This window comes from Pelobates fuscus, chromosome 6 (assembly GCF_036172605.1).
Source record: "Pelobates fuscus isolate aPelFus1 chromosome 6, aPelFus1.pri, whole genome shotgun sequence".
NCBI lineage: Eukaryota > Metazoa > Chordata > Amphibia > Anura > Pelobatidae > Pelobates > Pelobates fuscus.
In genome coordinates, this window is record NC_086322.1 from 60,368,659 (window position 1) to 60,391,036 (window position 22,378).

Sequence of the window (22,378 nt, forward strand, 5' to 3'; positions counted from 1 at the left end):
CATTTAATTTGATATCCTATTAAAATAATTATTTTTTAAATAAAGTTTCTGAGTGGTTACATAAACTGACTTTGGCTAGCACTCGACTATTTCAGCGAGTGCAAAACAGTCTAAATGTTTTTGGAGTGATATTCAGGAAGTCAACCTGCAGTATGACTCCCTAATCCTCGACATTTCTACTGATGTTATTCCCAGAAATAATATTGATGTATAACATATCTTATTTACAGAGGCTAATGTCTAAACACATTTATCATGTTGTGAGTATCATTACTCAGAAACACCAACAATATGGAGATCATAGAAAAGAGGGACATTGAGATAGCAAATAAGGAAAGAGGGATTTGGGCTTTCCAGTGGAATGGCATTATAGTTATGGCTGCTAATAAAAGGAAAGAAAGGTACAATCTACAAATTTTGGAAAGTGAAATGGGAGTGTGTAATAGTAAGATCTCCTCTAGGCTAGATGAGATAAGGAGACCAGTTTTGGTAAAACTTCTCTGCATAATCGCTCAATCATTGGTCTCTACCACCAAATGTGCAATAATGTACCCTTGTTCACGGATCCAGTAGGTGTCAGGAATTGTTGGATGACATTTATGTAGTTTATTGGGAGTTGGGTGTCATCTGGAAAGTAGTTTAAACCCTGCGTCTTGGAATTTTAACTTATTGTTAAAGAGTGTGTGAGTTTAAACATATTTTGCCATTGTCGGTTTTATAATTAAATTTGAAGGTCCTCTTCCAGCTTTTTGGTGTAAGTAGTTAGCGGGTTCCATTTTGCATTACCTAGACTTCTATATGTCTGTGATAGAACTTGTTTTGGAGGTGTCTGTGTTATACAGGTGGTATCAAATTCTGTAGGAGTCCTACTTTGGTCAAGTGTTCCATCAGCGAAGGTGTTTTCATACTTTTAAGTATGTCCCTCAGCAGCACTCTCTCTGTGGAGACAGTGAGAGGATAACCAATCTAAAAGATATTAAGGTATTAATAAGCTATTCATCAGTGGATGTAACTGGCAGTATGTGGTTGATAGACCACTTCTCTCCTGTGGTGCCATTGTGAAGGAGAAGAGATCCCTGCAGTCTGCCAAGGTGAAATGTCTATTCGCATTTCTAAAAAGCTAGCCTCCATGGTTTTTCCATGGTTTAGCGGTATCGGCTAAGGAGATTGGATAGGTAACATTGTTGTATACCTGGTAAACCCAAGTCACCCCTGTCTCTCTGTCTTCTTATGTCTGTCTTATTAAGTTGGAGTTTCTTATTCTTATTGTATTTTAGTATGTTAATCCTGCCTGTCCAGGAAATAGTAGGTTTGGTCCACTTATGAATGTCTGATTTAATGGCTATTAAAAATGAAAGAAAGATGGTAGCAAATAAGGCACAGCGATTGGGAGTCCTTTTCATACCTAAGTAGGTAAAGGAGAATTTAGCTGCTCGAAAGGGCAAGTTATTTTCGAGTGTAGATTGCACGATAGGAGTCAGATTAATAAGTAAATATTCTGACTTCTCATAGTTAGTAGAGACATTTAAATAAGGTGCTATAATTTTTCATTGATGAGTTTGGGAGACAGATTAGTGGGTTCATTGGGAAGAAGAGCAGGTCATTTGCATATGCTGCAATTTTATAATTAAAGTGACCCACTCAAAATCTGGTTATCGCCCTGTTTATGTGAACTGCATTCAAGTAGGGCTCCGGAGCTAGGACAAACAGCAGGGGCGCCCATTGTCATGCCATTATTGATGTACAGTGGCTCCGATAGAAGGTTTATTTAAGAAGACTTTACTTTTATAGGTATGAATAAAGTGCCCCATCTCTTCCACCCCAACCCGAAACCCAGCTGTTATAAAACCGCCCCAAGGTAGGGCCAATCCACACATTCAAGTTCATTTTTGGCATCTGTTGATAGAACAGATGGAACTGAAGATAGTTTAGCAGCAGAAGACTGATTACTATTGTTGTGTTCTCCATTGTGTCTCTTGTGGGTACAAATCTCACTTGATCTGGTTGGATTTGATTAGTGAAATAGGTTGATCGCTCCCACATACCTCCGGGTCCTTACCAGGCTTAGAAATCAGGGTACAATACACTTTTGTGTCTGTGGAGGATCCTGGTATTGTGTTGAATGCCTTGAGAAAGTGTGTTGTTAGTTGTGCTTGAAAGTGTTTATAATATTGTAATGTGAGCCTGTCAGGATCCGGGCTCTTGTTTAAGGGTGTTTCTTTCATGGCTGCTAATAATTCCTCTAGTTCTATGTGTCGGCCTAGAAGAGTTTTTTTCTCTGTGTCTGAGTTTTGTTGACATGAATTGTCAGGTAGTTTGCCACAGGGCTGGTAGTGTCCAATGCAGAATTGTTATTAGAGGGAATATAATATTTGAAATTCTCTTGCAGTTTCTTCAGATTTGTGTGCTAATTTCCCTGAGGTCATCTTAATTTTAAAGATAAAAGTTTGCTGTTTGACTGCAAGGTGCTTTCCACATGTATTGCTGTGCTGATAATAAACTTGTTTACTAAGTACAATGGAGCGTTTGCCTTAGAGTCTAGTAGATTATTAAGTTTCTGTCTCATCTCCGTTAACTCTGAAAGTGTCTTGAGACATATATTTTTTGTGTCATTGTTCAAAGGAATGGAGCTGGTTAACGAGGGAAAGGATATCTGCATTGTGTTGTTTCTTAAAGGGACACACCAGGCAGCTAAACAAGATAAGCGTACATTAAAGCTAATAAGCTCAAATACCTGTGGATAGTTTCTTTTCTTTCAATTATGTGTAGTTTTCCTGCAGTGCTGTAAAATGTTTTTTCTAATTTCAGCAGCGTAGCCCATCCTCCTTAACCACCCACCTCCCAAATTTCAAAATTTTCTGCAAAATAGTTAAGGGTTTCTTGTACATTTATTTAAGTCTAAGGGGAGTGAAGGGGAGTCTCATTTAGTTTTCAGAAAAGGTTGAAAGGTTGCAGAGATTGGGATCTTGTTGTTGGGGTAATCATGGCAGTATCCGACTATAGTATGTGTGCAGTAGTTGTGTCATGCAGTAGGTGAAGGTGTATATCAGAAAGTAGGTCTGTTCTAGAGTAAGACTGTCTAACCTGTGAGTAAAAAGTGAAGTATTAAGTGGTAGGATGCTGAATGTACTGCTGTACTGCACATCTGACTGTAAGAACCCCGAGGTATTGTCTAAGCATGGATCTAAAGTGAGATTAAGATCTCCTCTTGCCACTGTAACACCCTCAGCAAAATCATTCAGTTTGTCTAGGATCTTAGCTATGGATGTACATTGTTTGACGTTAGGCAGATCTATATTAACAAAAGTATACACCTGATTAGCAACATGACCCTTAGCCATTGTGTATCTCCTCTACATATCTGTTGGTCGGCAGCGGTAGTTAATGCTAATGGTATAGAGAAGAGTATCGCTGTGCCTCGGGCCTTGGCTTCAGTGAAGTTGCTATAGAATCTGTTAAGGTATCTACTATCTCTCATAAGAGGCACCAAAGTGCCCCTATAATGGTTTTCCTGGACAAAAAACACTGACTTTTTTGCTGAGTGAAATTTGCACAACGCACATGATCTCTTCTCTAGCATATCGAGACCCCTGTTCTTGACAGAGATGATTGTCAGTTTTGAACAAACTTGTCGGCCAGTTAGACCCGTAACTTGTGTAAACCGTTTTTAGTCTGATATTGCTGCATGCACCATGAAATTTTTTGTTCTTAATGAACTGTATTTTCCAGGGCTGGACACATGACAGAAGGCCAAGTTGAGATGCTCTTACAAAAAGCTCAAGCCGAAGTCATAAAAGTGAAACAGAAGTTGGAAAATGTATTAAAGGCAGAAAAACGTAAATTACACCAAAAACTTAGTACACGGAGGAAACGTCACTTGGTACAAACGGTAATTAGAGGGTATTTTGATTAACTATTGTGATGTAAGAATAGTTTTCTTATTTGTTATTGATAACGATGCCTTTTGAGATAAAGTAAAAACAAAAAATTGTGATGGGCTTCACAAAAATATCAAACTTTAAGTAGACCAAGTTCGACAGATTCAAAAACATTATGAGAAATCATTGCCGTGGAGAAACTGTTGATAAGAAAAGGGAAGAAGATAAATTAAAAATATTTATACAGAAATATATATTTTTTTATATTTATCCATGGGAAACAGGCATGGAAGAAGAAAATGAAAACATTTGGTTACTACAGAGATGTAAGTCAAGAAATAGTGAATAAAGCAATGTTCATTTTATGCGATTTAATTTCCTTAATTAAAACTTGAAAAAGGATAGCAAAGGCATAGCAACACACGTAACCTAAAATATTTTAAAGTACACAAATACCAGAAAATAAGTAAAATTAAGATCAACTGAAACCAGAAATTAAATAAAAAAAATATATATATAATATTAGTAATGATTAAGATGAGGCAGATGCTCAGTCTAAATATTTATTTGTTCTGTATATATGGAGAAAGAATTGATGGCTGGAGGGTTCCAAATTAATGTAGATAAAAAGGAAAAGAAACCTTACAAAAAGTGACTAAGACAGGATAAAAGTACTGCAGAAACATTGTCATCAAATAATTGGTATTTAATACAAAAAGGGATGCATGCCTTGTTTCTCTTGGCATTACGATTTTATTTCCAGTTGTCAGAAGGCAAACTGGAGCTGGTGATAGATCTAAGCATTTTATTTCTATGCGACCTATTTATCAGATGTAACAAGCGCTTTAATTAACAGCAATTAAACCGCTAATTTTGTGATTTAATAATCATTTGCATTTTGATTTAATACATTAATTCTGATTTATGCCATTTAGCTCTTATTGTAAGCCTAATACCTGGAAAAGGTTCCTTGTTAAGATAGCCAACTATAATTTTAGCCTGCATATTATAAGCTTGAAGATATACGTTTCTAAATTCTCAGCAACTTCCCACATACACCATCACGGTGCTCACAGGCAATTCTGAGCGTCCGTTTAGTCCACAATGTACTATTCTTCTCTTTTAGTATAAAGCGTAATGTCTTCATTTAAAGAGTAGGGCCATAGACACCACAGACTCCATTTTTTTTTCAATTTATACATTGTACCTGGCATAGAATCTAATTTATCCCCCTTCAGTAATGTATGCTTGGTGCTTGCACAGTTAAGTCAATATTGAAGCATTACCTTCATATTTAAATATGTTCATATAGCATTTCTGTGTATATGCACTAACATACATAGGTGCACCCAAGATTTTGCGGTGTGGGAAAGTAGCAAAGTTTTTGGTGTGTTTTTATTATTTACGTCTGAATACCTACCATAGTGTTTACTGTGAATGGGATATAAGGAAATATCAGTTTCTCTTTGTTAATACAAGAACAGAACACTTCTTTAAAAAGGTTGAATCCTTGTGTCTTCCATATAGTGACAAGTGAATACTTTGAAAGAGAAGGACTATTATGCTTCTTATAACGATCTGTTTAAAACCCATGTAGTGTGCTTAGTGAAAATCCATGTAATGTGCTTACTGTGCTCATAATTTTCATGCACTCCTCCGTGGGTGCTAGAATGCAGCCATGAAGTTTGTCCTGCAAAGGTTTCTATATTGTTTTGAAATTGTACATAGAGGCATGAAATCTCATCTGTTGCAATTCAAAATTACATTAGCACCTATATATATGTTGTAGGAAAGGAAGGATTAAACTTTCCCCTTGTCCAAGTGTCAAGCTCATAAATAAGTATACCCCACTTGGATTGGTTACAGCTTGGCTGGAAGCTCTGGTTCACAGGTTCCAGGTTAATTGGTCAAGTTTTATTTGCCAGTTCCCGATTCTCAAAAATATGTACTAGTAAAAAGATTCACTATTATCGACAAGCATTGCAGATGTTTTACTCTCTAAGAGTATCATGTAATTCTCTAAGTGTTGGAGAATGTTGTATAATGTGATCTAGTCTCTATTATACCATAAATCTTTTCTTTGCTGTTGTTTTGTTTGTTTGTTTTTAATTTGCACACTTTGTTCAGCTCTTATTGCTAACCTCAGGGAATCCGTTCTGGGAAGAAATAACTCAGATTTACATTTTAACAGTTTGGCATTATTAATGAGTTGTGTGCATGGAATTATTTAAATTATTAAAGGAAAAATCTAAAAAGCTTTGATTTTAAAGGTATTTTTTTTTTTTAGCTCAGAAAGCACAGCATAGACCATTGTTAGAGCTATAAAATGTACCCAATATTTTTATTCTCATTATGCTCTTGCGTGCTCTCTCTCTAGATGGAATTGTTTTTTGAATACTGTAACTGCCAAGTTCATCTAAATATATATAGTGTAAATATATAGTATAGATTACAAATACAAAAAAACAAGTCCTGCGCTCAACTCCCACTACTCTTGGGCGGCAGCAGCGACCATAGTACACATCAGCCCCAATACATACAGTAAAAACCAAAGAAAAAAGTTACATGAGCTCTCTCCCAAATCCCTATGTATATGTAAGCAAATGGAGGTTATTTAGTTGCTCCAGTGGCCATTCGAGGGAATGCCCACCTGCCACATCAAAGCAAACCTCTCAGGTGGATCCTACGCTAACCAATCACCTTGCTTCCTTGAGATTCTTGCAAAGATATCTCTAATGAGACAGAGAGGGAATGGAATGAATGGTGTAGCACCCATCTAAGAGGTTTGCCTTGATGTGTAGGTGGGCATTCCCTTTTGATATAGTGTAGATTGCATACTGCAATACTCTGGTATTTTGGCATCTGTTGCTCTTTGCCTCTGCTTGAGAACAATTCCCCCAGTTGGGCACACCTTTTGGGCACACTGGCATCAGAAAAGAGTAACTTCTATCACATTGCTTTCAATATTCCTCCAGCAAAGTGTGAGATATGTTTGAAAGAGGAAGTGTTATATAAGGAACTACAGCACATGCATTGTAGATGCTGTGACAGAGAGCAGGAGAACCATCTGTATGGATGTGCACATCCATGGGGGCTTGCTGATTGATTTTTCTTCCCTCTTCTTACTAGTTCTGGTATGCATTTGTTTTTCTTGTGTATATTTATTGATGGGTTGTTATGATTTGGTATCTCTATTAACTATTTACAACATTGGTATTCAGGAATTTGTTTGCTAAATATCCTGCGTTTATGTAATTATAGAACTTCTGGCAATTTTCGTATACTATTCATATGTGATTCGTGTTTTGATTTATTGATTTGCATTGTGAGATGTCTACTTTCTGTGGACCTATCTAATAAAATGTTTGTTTACATTTAAAGTAGTGCTCCTTGACTGGATAGTATCTGGATGTGCACACCATGACAAGTACATTAAAAAATAAAAAATATTTTTTTTCGGTCTATGTTTTTCTCCCTCTGTGTCTATCTCTCCACAAAGCTAATAATAATGTTTTATAGAAGCGTTACTTTTCCAAGTACTGTTTTGTCTTTTTGTTTTCTATGTTACTTCAACAAGTTCCAATATATATATCTTTTTGTCTTCTCTGCATAGCTAAAAGAACAAAAGAAGGAGCAGAGTACAATACAGGAAGTATGTCGAAGCAGTAAAGATGTACGACACTATTTGGAGCACTGGAAAAAGCTATTTAGTGATCAGTGCCAGGAACTCGACGAGGTTTTTGAACAGCACGATAATGATGCTGTCGAGGAACTAAAAGCACTTAAATGTAACCTGACGGAGAAAGCAATTGAAGATCTCTGCCTCATTCAGAATACTGTAATTATGCAGGATATGTTAAAGCTCAACGTGCCTAGATCTCACCTCCAACAAGTAATAGAGGAGCACAAACGGGACACCGCACGTCTGGCTCAGCAGCTGGAGAAGGAAGAGACTGACAAGGCAAACGATTCAAGAACATCTCTGGAGAGCACCAAGCGGAAGCTTGACGATGAAGTCAAGCTCACTATCAAAGAACAAAAGAATCTGAGGAACTGGGAACAGTTGCTGTTAATGTACGTATCTTTCCTACTTCTTGTTATTTCAAAACATTCTATTATGATTAGGGAAACCATTAAGGTCGACAAGGTAGAAAAAGTAAAACATATGGAAAAGTATATAAGGTAGTCTGATATAACATGACTAAGTCCTAGGGTGTGAAGGGATACGAACACTTGAACATAGGCACACTGTAGCCAAACTAGAGATGACAGAATTCAGAATAAATGTCTAAAAAAAAAATAGAAATCCGGAAATTTCGATAGAAATCTTTTAGTTGGCCACCAGTTTTATACACATCTCAGGACAGATTTTGTCCCACTCCTCTTTGCAGATCCGCTTCAAGTCATTAAGGTTTCGAGGCTGATGTTTGGCAACTCAAACCTTCATTGTTTTGGGTCATTGTCATGCTGGAATACCCATACACGACCGATTTCCAATGCCCTGGCTGAGGGAAGGAGGTTCTCACACAAGATTTGACGGTACATGGCCCCGTCGATCGTCTCTTTGATGCGGTGCAGTTGCTCTGTCCCATTAGTAGGAAATCACCCTAAAGCATATTGTTTCCACCTCCATGTTTGAGAAAACATGAGGAAAATTCAGCGTCTCCATGTAGAGCGTTGGGACGCTGAACAGCAAGGCTGCTTACTGTGCAGCCCTGAGCCAGGAAGCCCCTCCAGTGGCCATCTAAGGAGTGGCCACTTGGAGGTGTCCCTAGGGGCAATGTAAACACTGCCTTTTCTATGAAAAAGCAGTGTTTGCATGAAAATGCCTGAGGTCAGCTATTATACTCAACAGAAAAACTACATTAAGCTTTAGTTGTTCTGGTGACTATAGTTTCCCTTTAAGTTCTAATAGCTAAAAAATCAGCAGTAATATTCCATTATTTTCCATTTTGATTGTTCCATCATTAGTAGATTGTCTTGGAATAGCCCTTTATAAACAGGCCCATATTAGTTTCACTCATTCTTCAGACTTTACCCAGAGACTTACACCATGTTATATATAATGACCAATCTACAATGAAACCACACCTTTTATTAACGTGCATGTGGTATAACATAGTATTCCCTGATTCTGTGCAGGGAGTGAATCAGGGAAGACAACAGAGACACTAACTGTTGGTTTTCACACACTTTCTGACCCAAGGTGCATGTATATGGCTGAATGAACCAGTCATATACTAAAGGTAGGGATGGGTTTTTCTCACGGTTTAACGTATTAATTAATTATATATTTCCTTTCAAAACTTGATGAAAGCGTAATTATATTAAAAAAAAAACAATTAAACCAATATTCAGCATAAAAACACTAACGCGTTTTGCTAAACAGGCCTTTCTCCAAGTGTTTAAAGTACTGAAAACATATCATTTGAACTGCGGACAATAACAGTAAACTAATGTTATTTATTGCTATCTACTTTTCTTCTCCGAGCAGAAGGATCCTTCAGATACCACTTTCTTTGTGTAATGAAGATATAAATAAAATAAGACAAGAGTTCCAGAGTGGCTTTTCTCAGATGGATATTTCTTTGGCTCTCCCCAAAATACAAGGAAGAAGGTTACTCCAGACATATCTAGCTGAATGGAGACACGAACAGCTGCATAACGTGGACCAACGCCTGATAGGCATGGAGATGCAGGTAAATGACATGAAAGTGTATTGGTAACAGAGCTAAACATGCTGCCCATTTACTGTACTACTGGAAGAGTCTGTGCATGTCTCTATAATCTAGAATGGGAAATGTCAACAAAGATAACCTTCAACTTGTCACATCATGTTTAATTTCCCACAAATTTTATTTTACATTATTAGGATAATGCATCTTATTTTTATCTTTTTATGTGTGGTCCATGCTTTAGCAAGTAAAAGGCATTGGGAGTATATGCGTATTTTCTTTGCTGCACTGAAATAGGCATTATATTCTCCAACCTCTAGACCAATAGGTACAGAAATTTAACATATGAGAAAGAAGTCAAAATATAGCTATATGGAATTTTTCACAGAAGACCCCATTGGGCAAATTCCCTCACTCCCCACCCCCCCACCTCCCACCCCCAAAAAATAAACACCCATATATTTCAAATTTTGGTTAAAAAAAAAAAAAACAGTGACATTACTTGCATACTTTTCATGTTTCCCAAGTTTCTAATTTTGGAAAAACTTATTGTCCGCTTAAAGAATGGTTAGTCATCCAGACCTCTTCACCTCAATGGTGGTGGGAACCATAAAGCATTACAAGTTTGAAAAGCTAGTTGGTAAACGAAAATAAATAATGATTATTTAAAGAGATGAATAATATAATAGTCAATCAAAAGATTGGGTTATCTTCATTCATAGCATAGGTATATCTGCATTCCAATTGGTTGTATTCCGTGTTGGTGAGCTACAATAGCTTTTGAACAGATAATTTCCCGTTTCTTGGTATTTTCCCTGTCCTTTCACTGTAACATAAACAATTGTTTTGTCATATTTGTTCCATAATTGTCACATTTATCTGAATTTTTATAATTCCCTCTCATTGTGACAGAAGGTAGAATTTTCAGATTGTTTTTGTTCTTCTTCTTCTTCCCTTCAAGTTAAACATCAATAGGAACATCAAGCACAAACTGTGAGAAAGATAAAATGCTGTTATTATTACATTGTTTTTGGGTGAGCATGGTTTAAATTATTCATCTCTTTGTTGCTGCCTGTAGTCATTGTCAGATCACAGGATGCTCACAAAATCCTTAATCAGAAGAAAAATATTCAGACTTCATTAATGATTCTCACAAGAGTCCCCATTGTAATTGAGTTTTCTGTTTTTTGAATGAGTTATATTGTAATTGTCATCCTACTCTGGTACCGGAATGTTCTAGCCTGTAGACCTCTCCAACCCTGTCCACGACAAATAAACAAATTGCCCTTTTATGCAATGCCAAAGGCTGTGTTTTCAATACTTGTGTAAAGATATTTATAAATGAAGAACAATTTGATTATATGGCAGTGAGCTGAACAACTGTTTGTTTTATGTTGCATGTAATTTCTATAATACAACTGCGGACATTTCATTATGTGTAAGTGACACTTGAGATTCTTTTTAAGAAAGAGCTGTCGTGGTCTAATAGCAGTTCCTGTAACTGTATAGAATCATTTAATCATTGGATCTATATTGATTCCGCTTTATAAATACTGTATTGTGTATCCGTTCAAAACAGAATTCTCCTGTGTAAAGGGGGAATTTACAGTGAAGGAATCATTGGGTTATGTATCCTATTATCCCCCAAACATCTCTCGACTTTCTGTATCTGACGATCAAAAATTGTAGATTGGAAAAAATGGTAGACACCAAACATTAAGATATGATAATGACTAAGTTATCCTCCCCTTGCTGAAGTCATCATGCATGGATATGTATAATTGCTATTTATTATCCTTCTCTTTAAAGGGACAATCTAAGCACTATAAATACCATAATTTATTGTTGTAGGTATAGTGCATGGGAATACAGCCTTGCACTCCAAATGTTGTTGATTACATCACTTATAATGCTGGCAAAGAATCAGGGGAGATGTTGTCCACAACATCGGGAGTACCGAAGGCTGCTTATCCCTTGCATAGTGTCAGATGTCTTTGCGTGAAGTGCATCTGGTATTTGTCAAACTATGTGCCCTCGTAGGGTGTACCTGCCTCCCCTCTCCATGTAGATAAGGCGTTACAGTTGTTAAAGTATCTGTCCCTATAATTGCAGATCCACAGTTAAAGTGGCACTCTCATGGTCGCATCAATTTTTTGTTTTAACCCCCCCCCCCCGACTCCACTACATTTTGATTGTCCCCTAATAACCCAAGGTCCCCCATTTTACAATTTTTTTGACTCTTTATATCTTGCCCAGATCTAGGGAATACTTTATAAGCCTTTCCCTGCCCTGCAGAGCACCCTCCCTCGCTGGGTGAAGATGGATTATTTTTTACTGTCTGGATTTTTTTTTCTGCGTTTTTGGTCGGGGGGTTTGCGATAAAAAAAATTAAAATCGTACTAGTTCAACAGGCTCTATGTATTTTTATTTTATTTTTTGGGGGGCTAAAAAAAATAAAATTTTAGAAAAAAGTATTTATATTTTTTTAGATTTTCCAATATTTAGTTAATTGCTCCCCCCCTCACTATTGTTAGTGCGAGGGGGTAAGTATATTTATATTTTATTGGGGGGGAGGGGGGACTAGGGGCTTGGGAACCCTTAGTCACATGGGAGGTGGGCTTTACTTTTACAATTAGCCCTCAAATGTTGCCAATGGTGGCAAGTGACAAAAGGGGGAGACCTATTGTTTTTCCACCTGGGCCCCAACCCAATAGGGACAGAGGATGAGAAGAGGAAACAATAGGAGAAAAGTAAGTTTGACGTGACAGTGCTGCTTTAATTTAATAATATATAAATTCATGCACACTGGACAAGAAAAGGTAGTTTTTTTTTCTTTTAATGTTGTGTAGTAAAATTTTACAGATATACCGTGTATACTCGAGTATAAGCCGACCCGTATATAAGCCGAGGCCCCTAATTTTACCCAAAAAAACTGGGAAAACTTATTGACTCGAGTATAAGACGAGGGTGGGAAATGCAGCAGCTACTGGTAAATTTCTAAATAAAATTAGATCCTAAAAAAATTGTATTAATTGAATATTTATTTACAGTGTGTGTATATAATGAGTGCAGTGTGTGTATGAGTGCAGTGTGTGTATGAGTGCAGTGTGTGTGTGAGTGCAGAGTGTGTGTGAGTGCAGAGTGTGTGTGAGTGCAGCGTGTGTGTGTATATGAGTGCAGTGTGTATGAGTGCAGTGTGTGTAATGAGTGGGGGGTGGGCATTTTTATTATTATTTTTTAATTATTATAATTGTAATATTATTTTTTTGTTATATTCATTTTTTTATATTATCTTTTTTTTTTAATTATTATTGATATTTTATTATTTATATTTTTTTCGTCCCCCCTCCCTACTTGATACATGGCAGGGAGGGGGGCTCTCCTTCCCTGGTGGTCCAGTGGCATTGGCAGTTCAGTGGAGGGGACGGGGGCTGGCAGAGAGTGTTTACTTACCTCTCCTGCAGCTCCTGTCAGCTCTCTTCTCCTCCGCGCCGGTCCGGTCAGCTCCCTCTGCAAGTCCCAGTGTAAGTCTCGCGGCCGCACTATGACCCCGCGGCTCTCGCGAGACTTACACTGGGAGCTGACAGGGGAGCTGACCGGACCGGCGCGGAGGAGAAGGGAGCTGACAGGAGCTGCAGGAGAGGTAAGTAAACACTCTCTGCCAGCCCCCCCATACACAGCCCCTTGTCTGTATTATGTCAATGTAAATTGCCATAATACAGACATTGACTCAAGTATAAGTCGAGTTGGGGTTTTTCAGCACAAAAAAATTGCTGAAAAACTCGACTTATACTCGAGTATTTAGGGTAAATTTATTAATCAAATCTATTAAAACGGGTCCTTTTGCAAATTTCAGCTAAGCACAGGAATCTATTTTTGGCATGAAGTTACACTTAAGTAGTGGTGTGTCGTAAAAAAGGACATCCCTGTGAACAAGGAAAGTATTTAACAACATTGCTTTTTATTTTATTTTTATAATTCTTTATTTTATTTAGGCTTTTGAGTAATACACAACATAGAATAGCTTTAGGATCTATAGGCACAAGGACAATAAATGCAAGCAAGTAAAATAGGCTCCAAGGAAAAATAGCCTCTTTTTTTTGTTTTTCTTTCAAGCAGATAATAACAATGCGTGTGTGAACAAAGGATAATCATATGCACTAAGGTTAAATGTGATTGAAAAATAATGAAAATAATTGAAGATAATTGAAATTGATGAAAAGCACAGTGCATGTGTGATACATTAATATATGAGAATGTAGTGCATCATATGCACTAAGATTGACTGATCCTAATGAAATAGACTGGGTCTTGCATAGGTGCAGTTTTACGATAAACATGTTAGTCATACAACAAGTATGCTACCAGAGTTGAGGAAAGGCGCCATAAAGAGCAGGTAGCTGAGCAGGGGCAAAGTAAGACAGTATGCTGTGAAAGTGTCTATAGAGCTCTTACTAAGTCCTACACATTTATAGTAGGCATGTGCGCAATAGGGGCCTAGATGTTAGCCTACTCCCTTCATCAGCAGGCACAATCGAGAGTATGGCAGTCTGCAGAGTGGTGCAGCTGATCGTAGCTGAAGTGGGGCCTCATTGCATCTCCAGGGTAGTGCAATCTCCGGCATCTCAGCCTCACCAGCTCGAGGTTTAACACAGGTAAGTCGGGTCCCCAAGTTCTGTAGGCTCACAGTGATTCTCAAGAAAAGAAACCAATGTGTAAGCGCTGTGGGATGTAATACAGACAATGGCAGCGCTTAAACCAACAATGCACACAGAAGTGTGTATATAGAAACAATAATTACCAAAAAAAGCGTGCTAAATTAATATGTCCCAGAGCCCTATCACCCCTGGCTCTGGGTTTGCAAAGCTCCTTTGGAGAGGGGATATCCCCACACTGAAGATTGTTCCAAAGTATGTATCCAATGGCAGTTCAGTAATGCTGTGTGAAAAAGAAGGGCAGGACCTCCAACTGAATAATATCACAGGCAGTTTATTTAACAACAAAAGTTAAAAACTCTTACTTGGGATATGGTGGGTATAGACTCACAGAGTCACCCACATAAAAGCATGTAAAGCAGTAAAAGATGCGAATCACTTCCTGGTTTCGTTCCGTTCACGTGATCCGTGACCGGGTCCGCCCCTCTGATGACGTACGTGTGACGCGTTTCGCCCGCCTCGGAGGAAGCCTGTGGAGGCTATTATGAAAATCAACATTTTCTGGAAGACAAAAATAAAAGTGGTGCGAGGAGATAATGTATATTCCATTGGTGCAAACATCCAAATTGCTCTCTCTTGTACCTTCGCAAATGTCTGTTAAAGGCGATGGCATTTGATGTCATAACCCATCGTCTTTATTTAGTGCTGTGTTGGAGTCAACTAAAAGGAGAGATTATATGCAACTGGAGCTTAAAATGTCAGGGTTCTCTACTGGGGACAAAGTATGAAACTTCCTGGAGACTTGTGGCTCAGGGTCAAGTCACATCTACACTTTGTGTAACCTTTATTAACGTGATTGATGCATGCCCTTTACTGTAATGAGTAAAATAATTGACATGCAAATGATATTCTCTGCCACATTGATTTCTGTTTACATATATTACTCTTTTATTTATAAACATGGTATGCTGGGGAATATCATGAAATCCCATTCTCAGATTGCTACTGATGTGGGCTATGTAAGAAATATATATCTTTGGATTCTTTCTCTCAATCTAGCTGAAATCATTTGTATCAACTCAAGTTGTTTTTCTCGTATGACATAAGATCTTGTGCAATTGCTTTTTCAGTCCTTTTCGAAGATGAAGAAACATCCTCCGGATAAAACCGTAGAGGTGCTGAAGAAATCTGTCGAGGATAAAATTCTGATTTATGAAACACAAATTACAGATGACAAGATTAAGCAGGTAACGGAAATCAGATCTGACCAATGAAACCATTCAAGGCTTATCCGGTTTCATGAATGTTTGCATTTGATGTGAACTTGGTGCATGCAAGAAAATAAGACTCCGTTCAACAAATGCGACCTATTTAATCATGCAAAAAAAAAACTTCCCCTTGGGTAATATGCTTATAATCTGCTGTTGTGTAGCTGTTCTAAGGAATCATACAAATAAGGACAGAAATATAGAAATGAAAATCCTAATAAAACTACTTAATAGGAACATCTATTAAACCTATAATTGCAAAGCCAGAGGCAGCAGAATTCTAGCCTACAAAATGCATGTCCTGGTAGGCACCTATCTATTCAGCGCCATTCAGATGAACAAATCATTATACTTCTCGAAGAGAGGGTGTGAGAGTAAATGTTTCCATTAGTGTTTTTTTTACTGTGTGTAAGTGCCCCGGTTACCTACATGTTTTGCATAGCCATGTACAAAACCAAGCAATATGCCAGTTCTTTCTATATCAAAATAATAACAATACAGTGGGTCTATGATTAAAGGGACACTATAGCCACCAAAACAACTTTAACTTACTGAAGCAGTTTTAGTGTACAGATCAATTTTACTGCTCAGTTCTCTGCCATTTAGGAGTCAAATCCCTTTTGTTGCTGTTGATGCAGCCCTAGCCACACCTTCCATGACTCACACAGCCTGCATGAAAAAAATGAAGTTAGATGTTAACTTACTTTAGACATTTTTTATCCTTTGTTTTGTAAATTGGACTTTAATAACACACAGGAGGCTATTGCAAGGTTTGACAATCTATGAACAATGTAGGAGATAAGAAATTCTAAATTAAATGGACTGTGCAATAAAGGAAGGATACACATTGGATCTCATGTTACAGGAAGTGTTTAAGAAGGCTATGTAAGTCACATGCAGAGAGGTGTTACTAGGGCTGCGTAAACAAAGTGATTTTATTCCTAAATGGCAGAGAATTGAGCAGTGAGACTGCAGGGGCATGATCTGTATACTATAACTGCTTCATTAAGCTAAAGTTGTTTTGGTGCCTACAGTGTCCCTTTAAGTGCTCGCTCAGAGCAAACTCATTGAAAGGGAGCACGATGTATCTGTCAAGACATCATTATGTTACAATAAAATGTTTTCATTTATCTTTGGTGGATTGTTAGTCAAAGGGCATGTGACAACTCTTTCTCTTAAAGGACGATTGTCTACTTAAAACTTTTTTTTAAATATTATAATCCTTTCCTCACGTTTTGAAAGATTATAGATTTTCTTAAATGAATTATACGTAAAAAAAACAACAACAAACTGAGAAAAACTAATCCCTACCTTTAGTATATGACCTGGCCCTTCAGCCGTATACGTGGACCTTGAGTATTTGGAAACAGACCCACTCTATGTTGTTTCCCACTTCGCTCCCTGCACAGAAGTAGGGAAGACTATTGCAACTTAATAGCCAAAAATTTAATTATGACACCAAGAGTTCACACTATTAAGACAACACAGTGAAGAGCCGTTAATTGGTAAAATAAGGTGAAGGGAAATCGGTGGCTGCCTTGGGGGGAGATAGTTATTAAAAAAAAGTGCTATGAACCTAGGAATAAGGCAGCAAAATGGACCCAAAGTCAAATTTTCTTTTTTAATTCTCTGCCTGCAATGTGGCAGATGAGAGTGAATTTAAGGTAGAGTTGAGAGCAGATGAAAAATGTTCACGATGGACAAGTTGGGTATGTCTTTTCATTAGAGATCTGAATTTTTTTCTAATTAAGCTTTCTAAATGATTTAATATTTTTGGAGATACTTTAAAAACATCTTATACCTTAAATGCGCTCATTTAGAAATAACAGTAAATAAGTGACATAGGGATATTTTACAAAGGGCAGATTTGAGTGTGCAATGTCAGTATGTCGTTACAAAAGTTAGTAGTATATTAAAAGGCTTATTATTGCATATATATATATATATATATATATATATATATATATATATATATATATATATATATATATATATATATATATATATATATATATATATATATATATATATATATATATATATATATATATATATATATATATATATATATATATATATTTTACATTTACAAGTGTTAAGATCCCATCACTAAATCCATGCCAGTTTTGGGCAGTGTTTTTAAAGAAGGGTATTATGGAACTGGAAAAAGTACAGAGGTGGGCTACAAAATTAAGTTAAATGAAAAATATTAGAAATAAAATGCTAGAAATACTGCATTGCTTTATGTAATAAAAAAAAGTTATTTTTGGTTTACAAATATAATGTATGCTAAAGTAATGACTTTGGGTAGGAACTCCGACAGGGTCTTTACTAGGTTCCAGAAATCTGGGGGCTTGAGCACAATGGAAGACTTGATGACCCTTACACTAGCAGAGAGTTTGAGATGTATCCGGACACATCCAAGCCTTCTATGTTCTGTCCCGTCCTCTAAACCCATGTGCATTGTGCTGATGATGCTCTTTGGGATTTCATTGAAAACATTGGCTGAGACAAGCACATGGTGCATAAATATTTAACACAATCCTGCCATACTACCTAATTATTAGACTGGTGTGCGGTAACGTTCTGTACCCCAGCACTCCTTTCTGGCAGTCACCTGGGGAACATCATCCTGTTCCCTTAAATGGCCTGAGGGAGTATACTACTAATCTTAAAAAAAAATATATCCTCTTGATCCATTCAGCAACTGTGGAGATCCACATCTGGGAATTCAACCCCTAAAGCAGTGGTGCCCAAAAGGTAGATCCCCAGATGTTTTAAAACTACAGCTTCCATGATGCTCTGTCATGACAAAATCATTCTAAAGGTGCACAAAGCATCATGGGAGTTGTAGTTCTACAACATCTGGGGATCTGCCTTTGGCTACCCCTGCTCTAAAGCCTCCCATAGTAATGCTTCACAACTCCCAACACCATCAGTTTTATTTTGGTCAGGTTCTTGTGAATTTGCCTCTGTATGTTTAATAAATGTACCGAGATACGTTATATTCTTATAAACATTATTTGCAACACATCTTTATTTCCTTTAAGTTCAATATTTACTTCCAGTGATTTTGTCTAGATTAACATATACTGCAACAATCTCTGGTGTCCTAACCCACCCATGCCGTGCATGGAAACGTGAAAAAAAATTGTCATCAATTAACCATGATGTGGATTTATACTTGTTCTATCTCCTGTTTTACGTTCATACCCCCTGCTTTCTCTTCATTCCATCTGACTACGTGCATTTAGGACAGATTCCTGCGCTCCTTTTTAAGCTTTTATTTAGCTTGTAACATTCTTTTACTTTTCTGAAATGGTTTAAACATCCCAAGAGTGGATTTTATTGCATGCCAACTGTAGGCCAGAATAGCTTTTGTCATCTTATACCATTACCATAGCATTAAATAATGCATGCTACATTTCAATTTGCTTTTCAGGCAAAGTACACAGAGCCCCTAACTGCACAAAGATAAAAGTACTTTTAAGCAGAAAATCTAGATGTTAAATAGAATGTCAGTTATGTGGAAACTACACAAATGAATACAATATATATATTTTTTAATAAACCCTGAATGTCAGGAGGTGGTGTGTGAATTACATTCCATTTTTATCATTGTTCTGGATTGTAAATGATCCTTTATTAAAGATTTGCTTAAAGTAATCTATCCAGATTGCAGGGTTGCAATGTGTATCTGTTGTGTGTAGGTAGAGGGTATTGTGTATGGGCGTATACCAGTGAACCCAACCGCTGACCCCAAATCACTTTTCTTGCCTGAAATAATCAAACCACAAACTTACTTGGTGAAAATAGGCCACAGCTTTATTAAATATATAACACATATGTGTAAATCTTTAAACTCCAACTTTCTAACATAAACATCATATATACATAACTTATTCAGTAAATATATAGGTCACTGAGTACCACCTTGCTAACCAAAAAAAAATCACTTGGGCAGCTGTCCTCCCCCCTCGTCCCAACCAGCACAAGGCCTTTCTGGGCCTTCCATTCTCGTAATGCTAACCACTAGCAGATCATTGTCTCAGTGGGCAGGTCTATTATCCATAACTGTACCTAAGGTTAGGGGAAGGTCAGCCCTACCCATCCACTTTCCATGGACCACAGGTCCAATCCCCGGTTGACAAGGGCAATATACCACCACAAGACCCGCTGGTTTACCCCCTAAATTAGCGGGACTGCCCCAACACCAAAGTCATGGCCTCCTCCAACGCATCCTGTAACGCCAAATCGAACAAATAAAGTCCCACTTGCATAAGGGAGACCCCATCACCCCTAAAGTACATGTGACTGAGCTTCCTGTAGCCTGCTGAGTACCTCCGCAAAGGGTCTGCTTCCTAGCTGTTACTGGTTAGGGGACTTGACTCTAGTTGCTCCCAGGGACTGGATGGCACTCAGTTCTGGGAACTCCAGTCCTTACGAGCACTTTCCCTGCTGCATGCTCCACCAGCTGCAACAAACTGGCACAGGGATTAACACTTATCTCCCCCCAGTAACTGGACGACACCCAGTTCTGGTGTACAACTGTACAGCCTCATTTTATACACAGACCCCCACAAGGGGTCTCCATTCTTTCAGTACACTTTCCTTAGTCTCAGGGTTTGCACATTATTTTGCCCATTACTATACTTAATAATATATTAAAGTCATAAAAGTATTGAAACTTTTATCATGTCAGTATTTTACAGCAGAGCATTGGCCTTATACTATACTTAGCTACACATTTACACAATCCACAGTGGATTTAATTGCAACTGTTTTCTGATTGGTTGTAAACTACAACAGTCCAATCAGAATGCAGCTTTTTTTCTTCAAGGGACACTCCAGGCACCCAGACCACTTCTGCACATTGGAGTGGTCTGGGTGCCAACTCCCACTACTCCTAACCCTGCAAGTGTAATTATTGCAGTTTTTTTATAAACTGCAATAATTGCCTTGCAGGGTTAACTCCACCTCTAGTGGCTGTCTACCAGACAGCCACTAGAGGTCACTTCCTGATTTATAGCAAGGATTTTCCTTGCTAGAGCCTCGCTGGACGTCCTCACGCTGTGTGAGGACCTCCAGCGTCGCTCAAATCCCCATAGGAAAGCATTGGAATTCGTTTTCAATGCTTTCCTATGGGGAGCGCTAATGCGCATGCGCGGGATCAGTCTCGCCCACCGGCCGACGGAATCACAGGGAGGAGTGGAGCGGAGGAGGAGGCAGCGACGAGGGACATCACTGCTGCCTCAGGTAAGTGACTGAAGGGGTTTTCACCCCTTCAGTAACCGGGGATTGGTGGGTGGGAGGGAGAGGGACCCTCCAGTGCCAGGAAAACAGATTGTTTTCCTGGCACTGGAGTTTTTCTTTAAATGCTTATTATTCCCATTTTTCTCTGTAGACTTTCAGTGCTTTTTTCTGCAGTAACATTTAAAATAGGCAAAAGCCATGTATATAAGGTATTTGCAACAATTTTATGGGTCGCAGCTAAGGGGCTAAAACCACTGATCTGTAAAATCAGTTAAGTTTTATTGGTTCCATTTTTAACATTTCTACATTATTAGGTTAGCAAACTAGTAAATAGTTTGACATGGAATGTGTTCATCTATCAGGAAATGTTAGTTTCAAAACTCCGCTTTCATTTATTCAATTAATACCTCAAATCGATATTTACAAAACTCATCATTACTACAAAGAAGTGTGAGTTGGTTACAATCTTTAAATTATTATGTGATTTCTAGTTACCTGGGTTTAATTACAAAGCGTTCGACCATATAAATTAGCATGTTCTAAACCACCTGGGAGTGCTGTTCCTGGTGGTTGGATGCATAAAAAATGGCTTTCACATTGGTAATTGTTTCCAAGTGATGAGATGTTTCCTATAATTGTAAATAATTACAATTAAAACACATGTTGACCTTCTATATAAAAAAGAGAAATTGCTTACTGCATGCAGTACACAGAAGGAGCTACAGAAATACAAAAACCGCTTATATTCCAAATATTTTTAGAACTATAAATGTTGATATACGCAATGGTAGTTATGAATTCAACATTGACAAAAACGTTTAACCCCTTAAGGACCAAACTTCTGAAATAAAAGGGAATCATGACATGTCACACATGTCCTGTGTCCTTAAGGGGTTAAAGAACTCTATTCAGTCTTCATCGTACATGTGACTGATGTTTTATGCTACACCGTTTTCATACTGTACAACAAATCTGGACTTCACTTACTTTATGACAAATACTTTATTTTCCAATTGAGCAGATCATTTCTAAGTGTTAGAGAAGGATACTTCAGCAGAAATGTAACTCACCTAAAATGATGCTGTTTATTGCTATTTTCTTTGTAAATTCCAGAGATGACATTGCATTCAAATCAGAAAGCATAAGCAGTTTATTAGATACCAGAACTACCAGGTCAAAATTCAATAATGAAATCATAGTTGAAGTCTGTTGTGTGATAGTAGGCCCTGAGTGTTACCAAATGCAGAGTTTGGTCGACAACTAAAACGTTTCACTGTGTCTGCAATTTGCAGCCACAGGATTTACAGATTAGTTTTGGTTTGTAAGCAGATATATCTAATTAGAAAGATCGTTAATTATATAGATAGCTCATTAATTTCCTTTTAAGGAAAAACGTCTGTATTGGTAGCTTTTTAATTTTTTTTTTTTATTATTTTACTCATTTTAAAACAAATAATAGATTTCCGTGAAATAACCGCTTTGTGATGGCCACTTTTGCACCCAATGCTAGTACAAAGCTGATCTTGCCATGGTCAGTGAGACTGAGCTATTTCTTGATGCCTCACTACTGAGACATCATATAAATAGCCTTTTGGAGATCCCCCAAGAAGAGAAGTCTTCACAGGGTCAGCCATGCATGTGATAGCCTT

At 37.6% G+C, this 22,378-nt stretch overlaps 1 protein-coding gene across 1 annotated transcript in view; it reads left to right on the forward strand.

Moving 5' to 3' along the window:
- Positions 1 to 22,378, forward strand: part of EVC2 (EvC ciliary complex subunit 2) — a 96,415-nt gene that overhangs the window by 51,611 nt on the left and 22,426 nt on the right. Inside the window, exons 11-14 of the mRNA XM_063457771.1 lie at positions 3,730 to 3,889; positions 7,492 to 7,952; positions 9,373 to 9,577; positions 15,339 to 15,455. Of these exons, the coding sequence (XP_063313841.1) occupies positions 3,730 to 3,889; positions 7,492 to 7,952; positions 9,373 to 9,577; positions 15,339 to 15,455 (943 nt within the window). The remainder of the gene's footprint in view (positions 1 to 3,729; positions 3,890 to 7,491; positions 7,953 to 9,372; positions 9,578 to 15,338; positions 15,456 to 22,378) is intronic.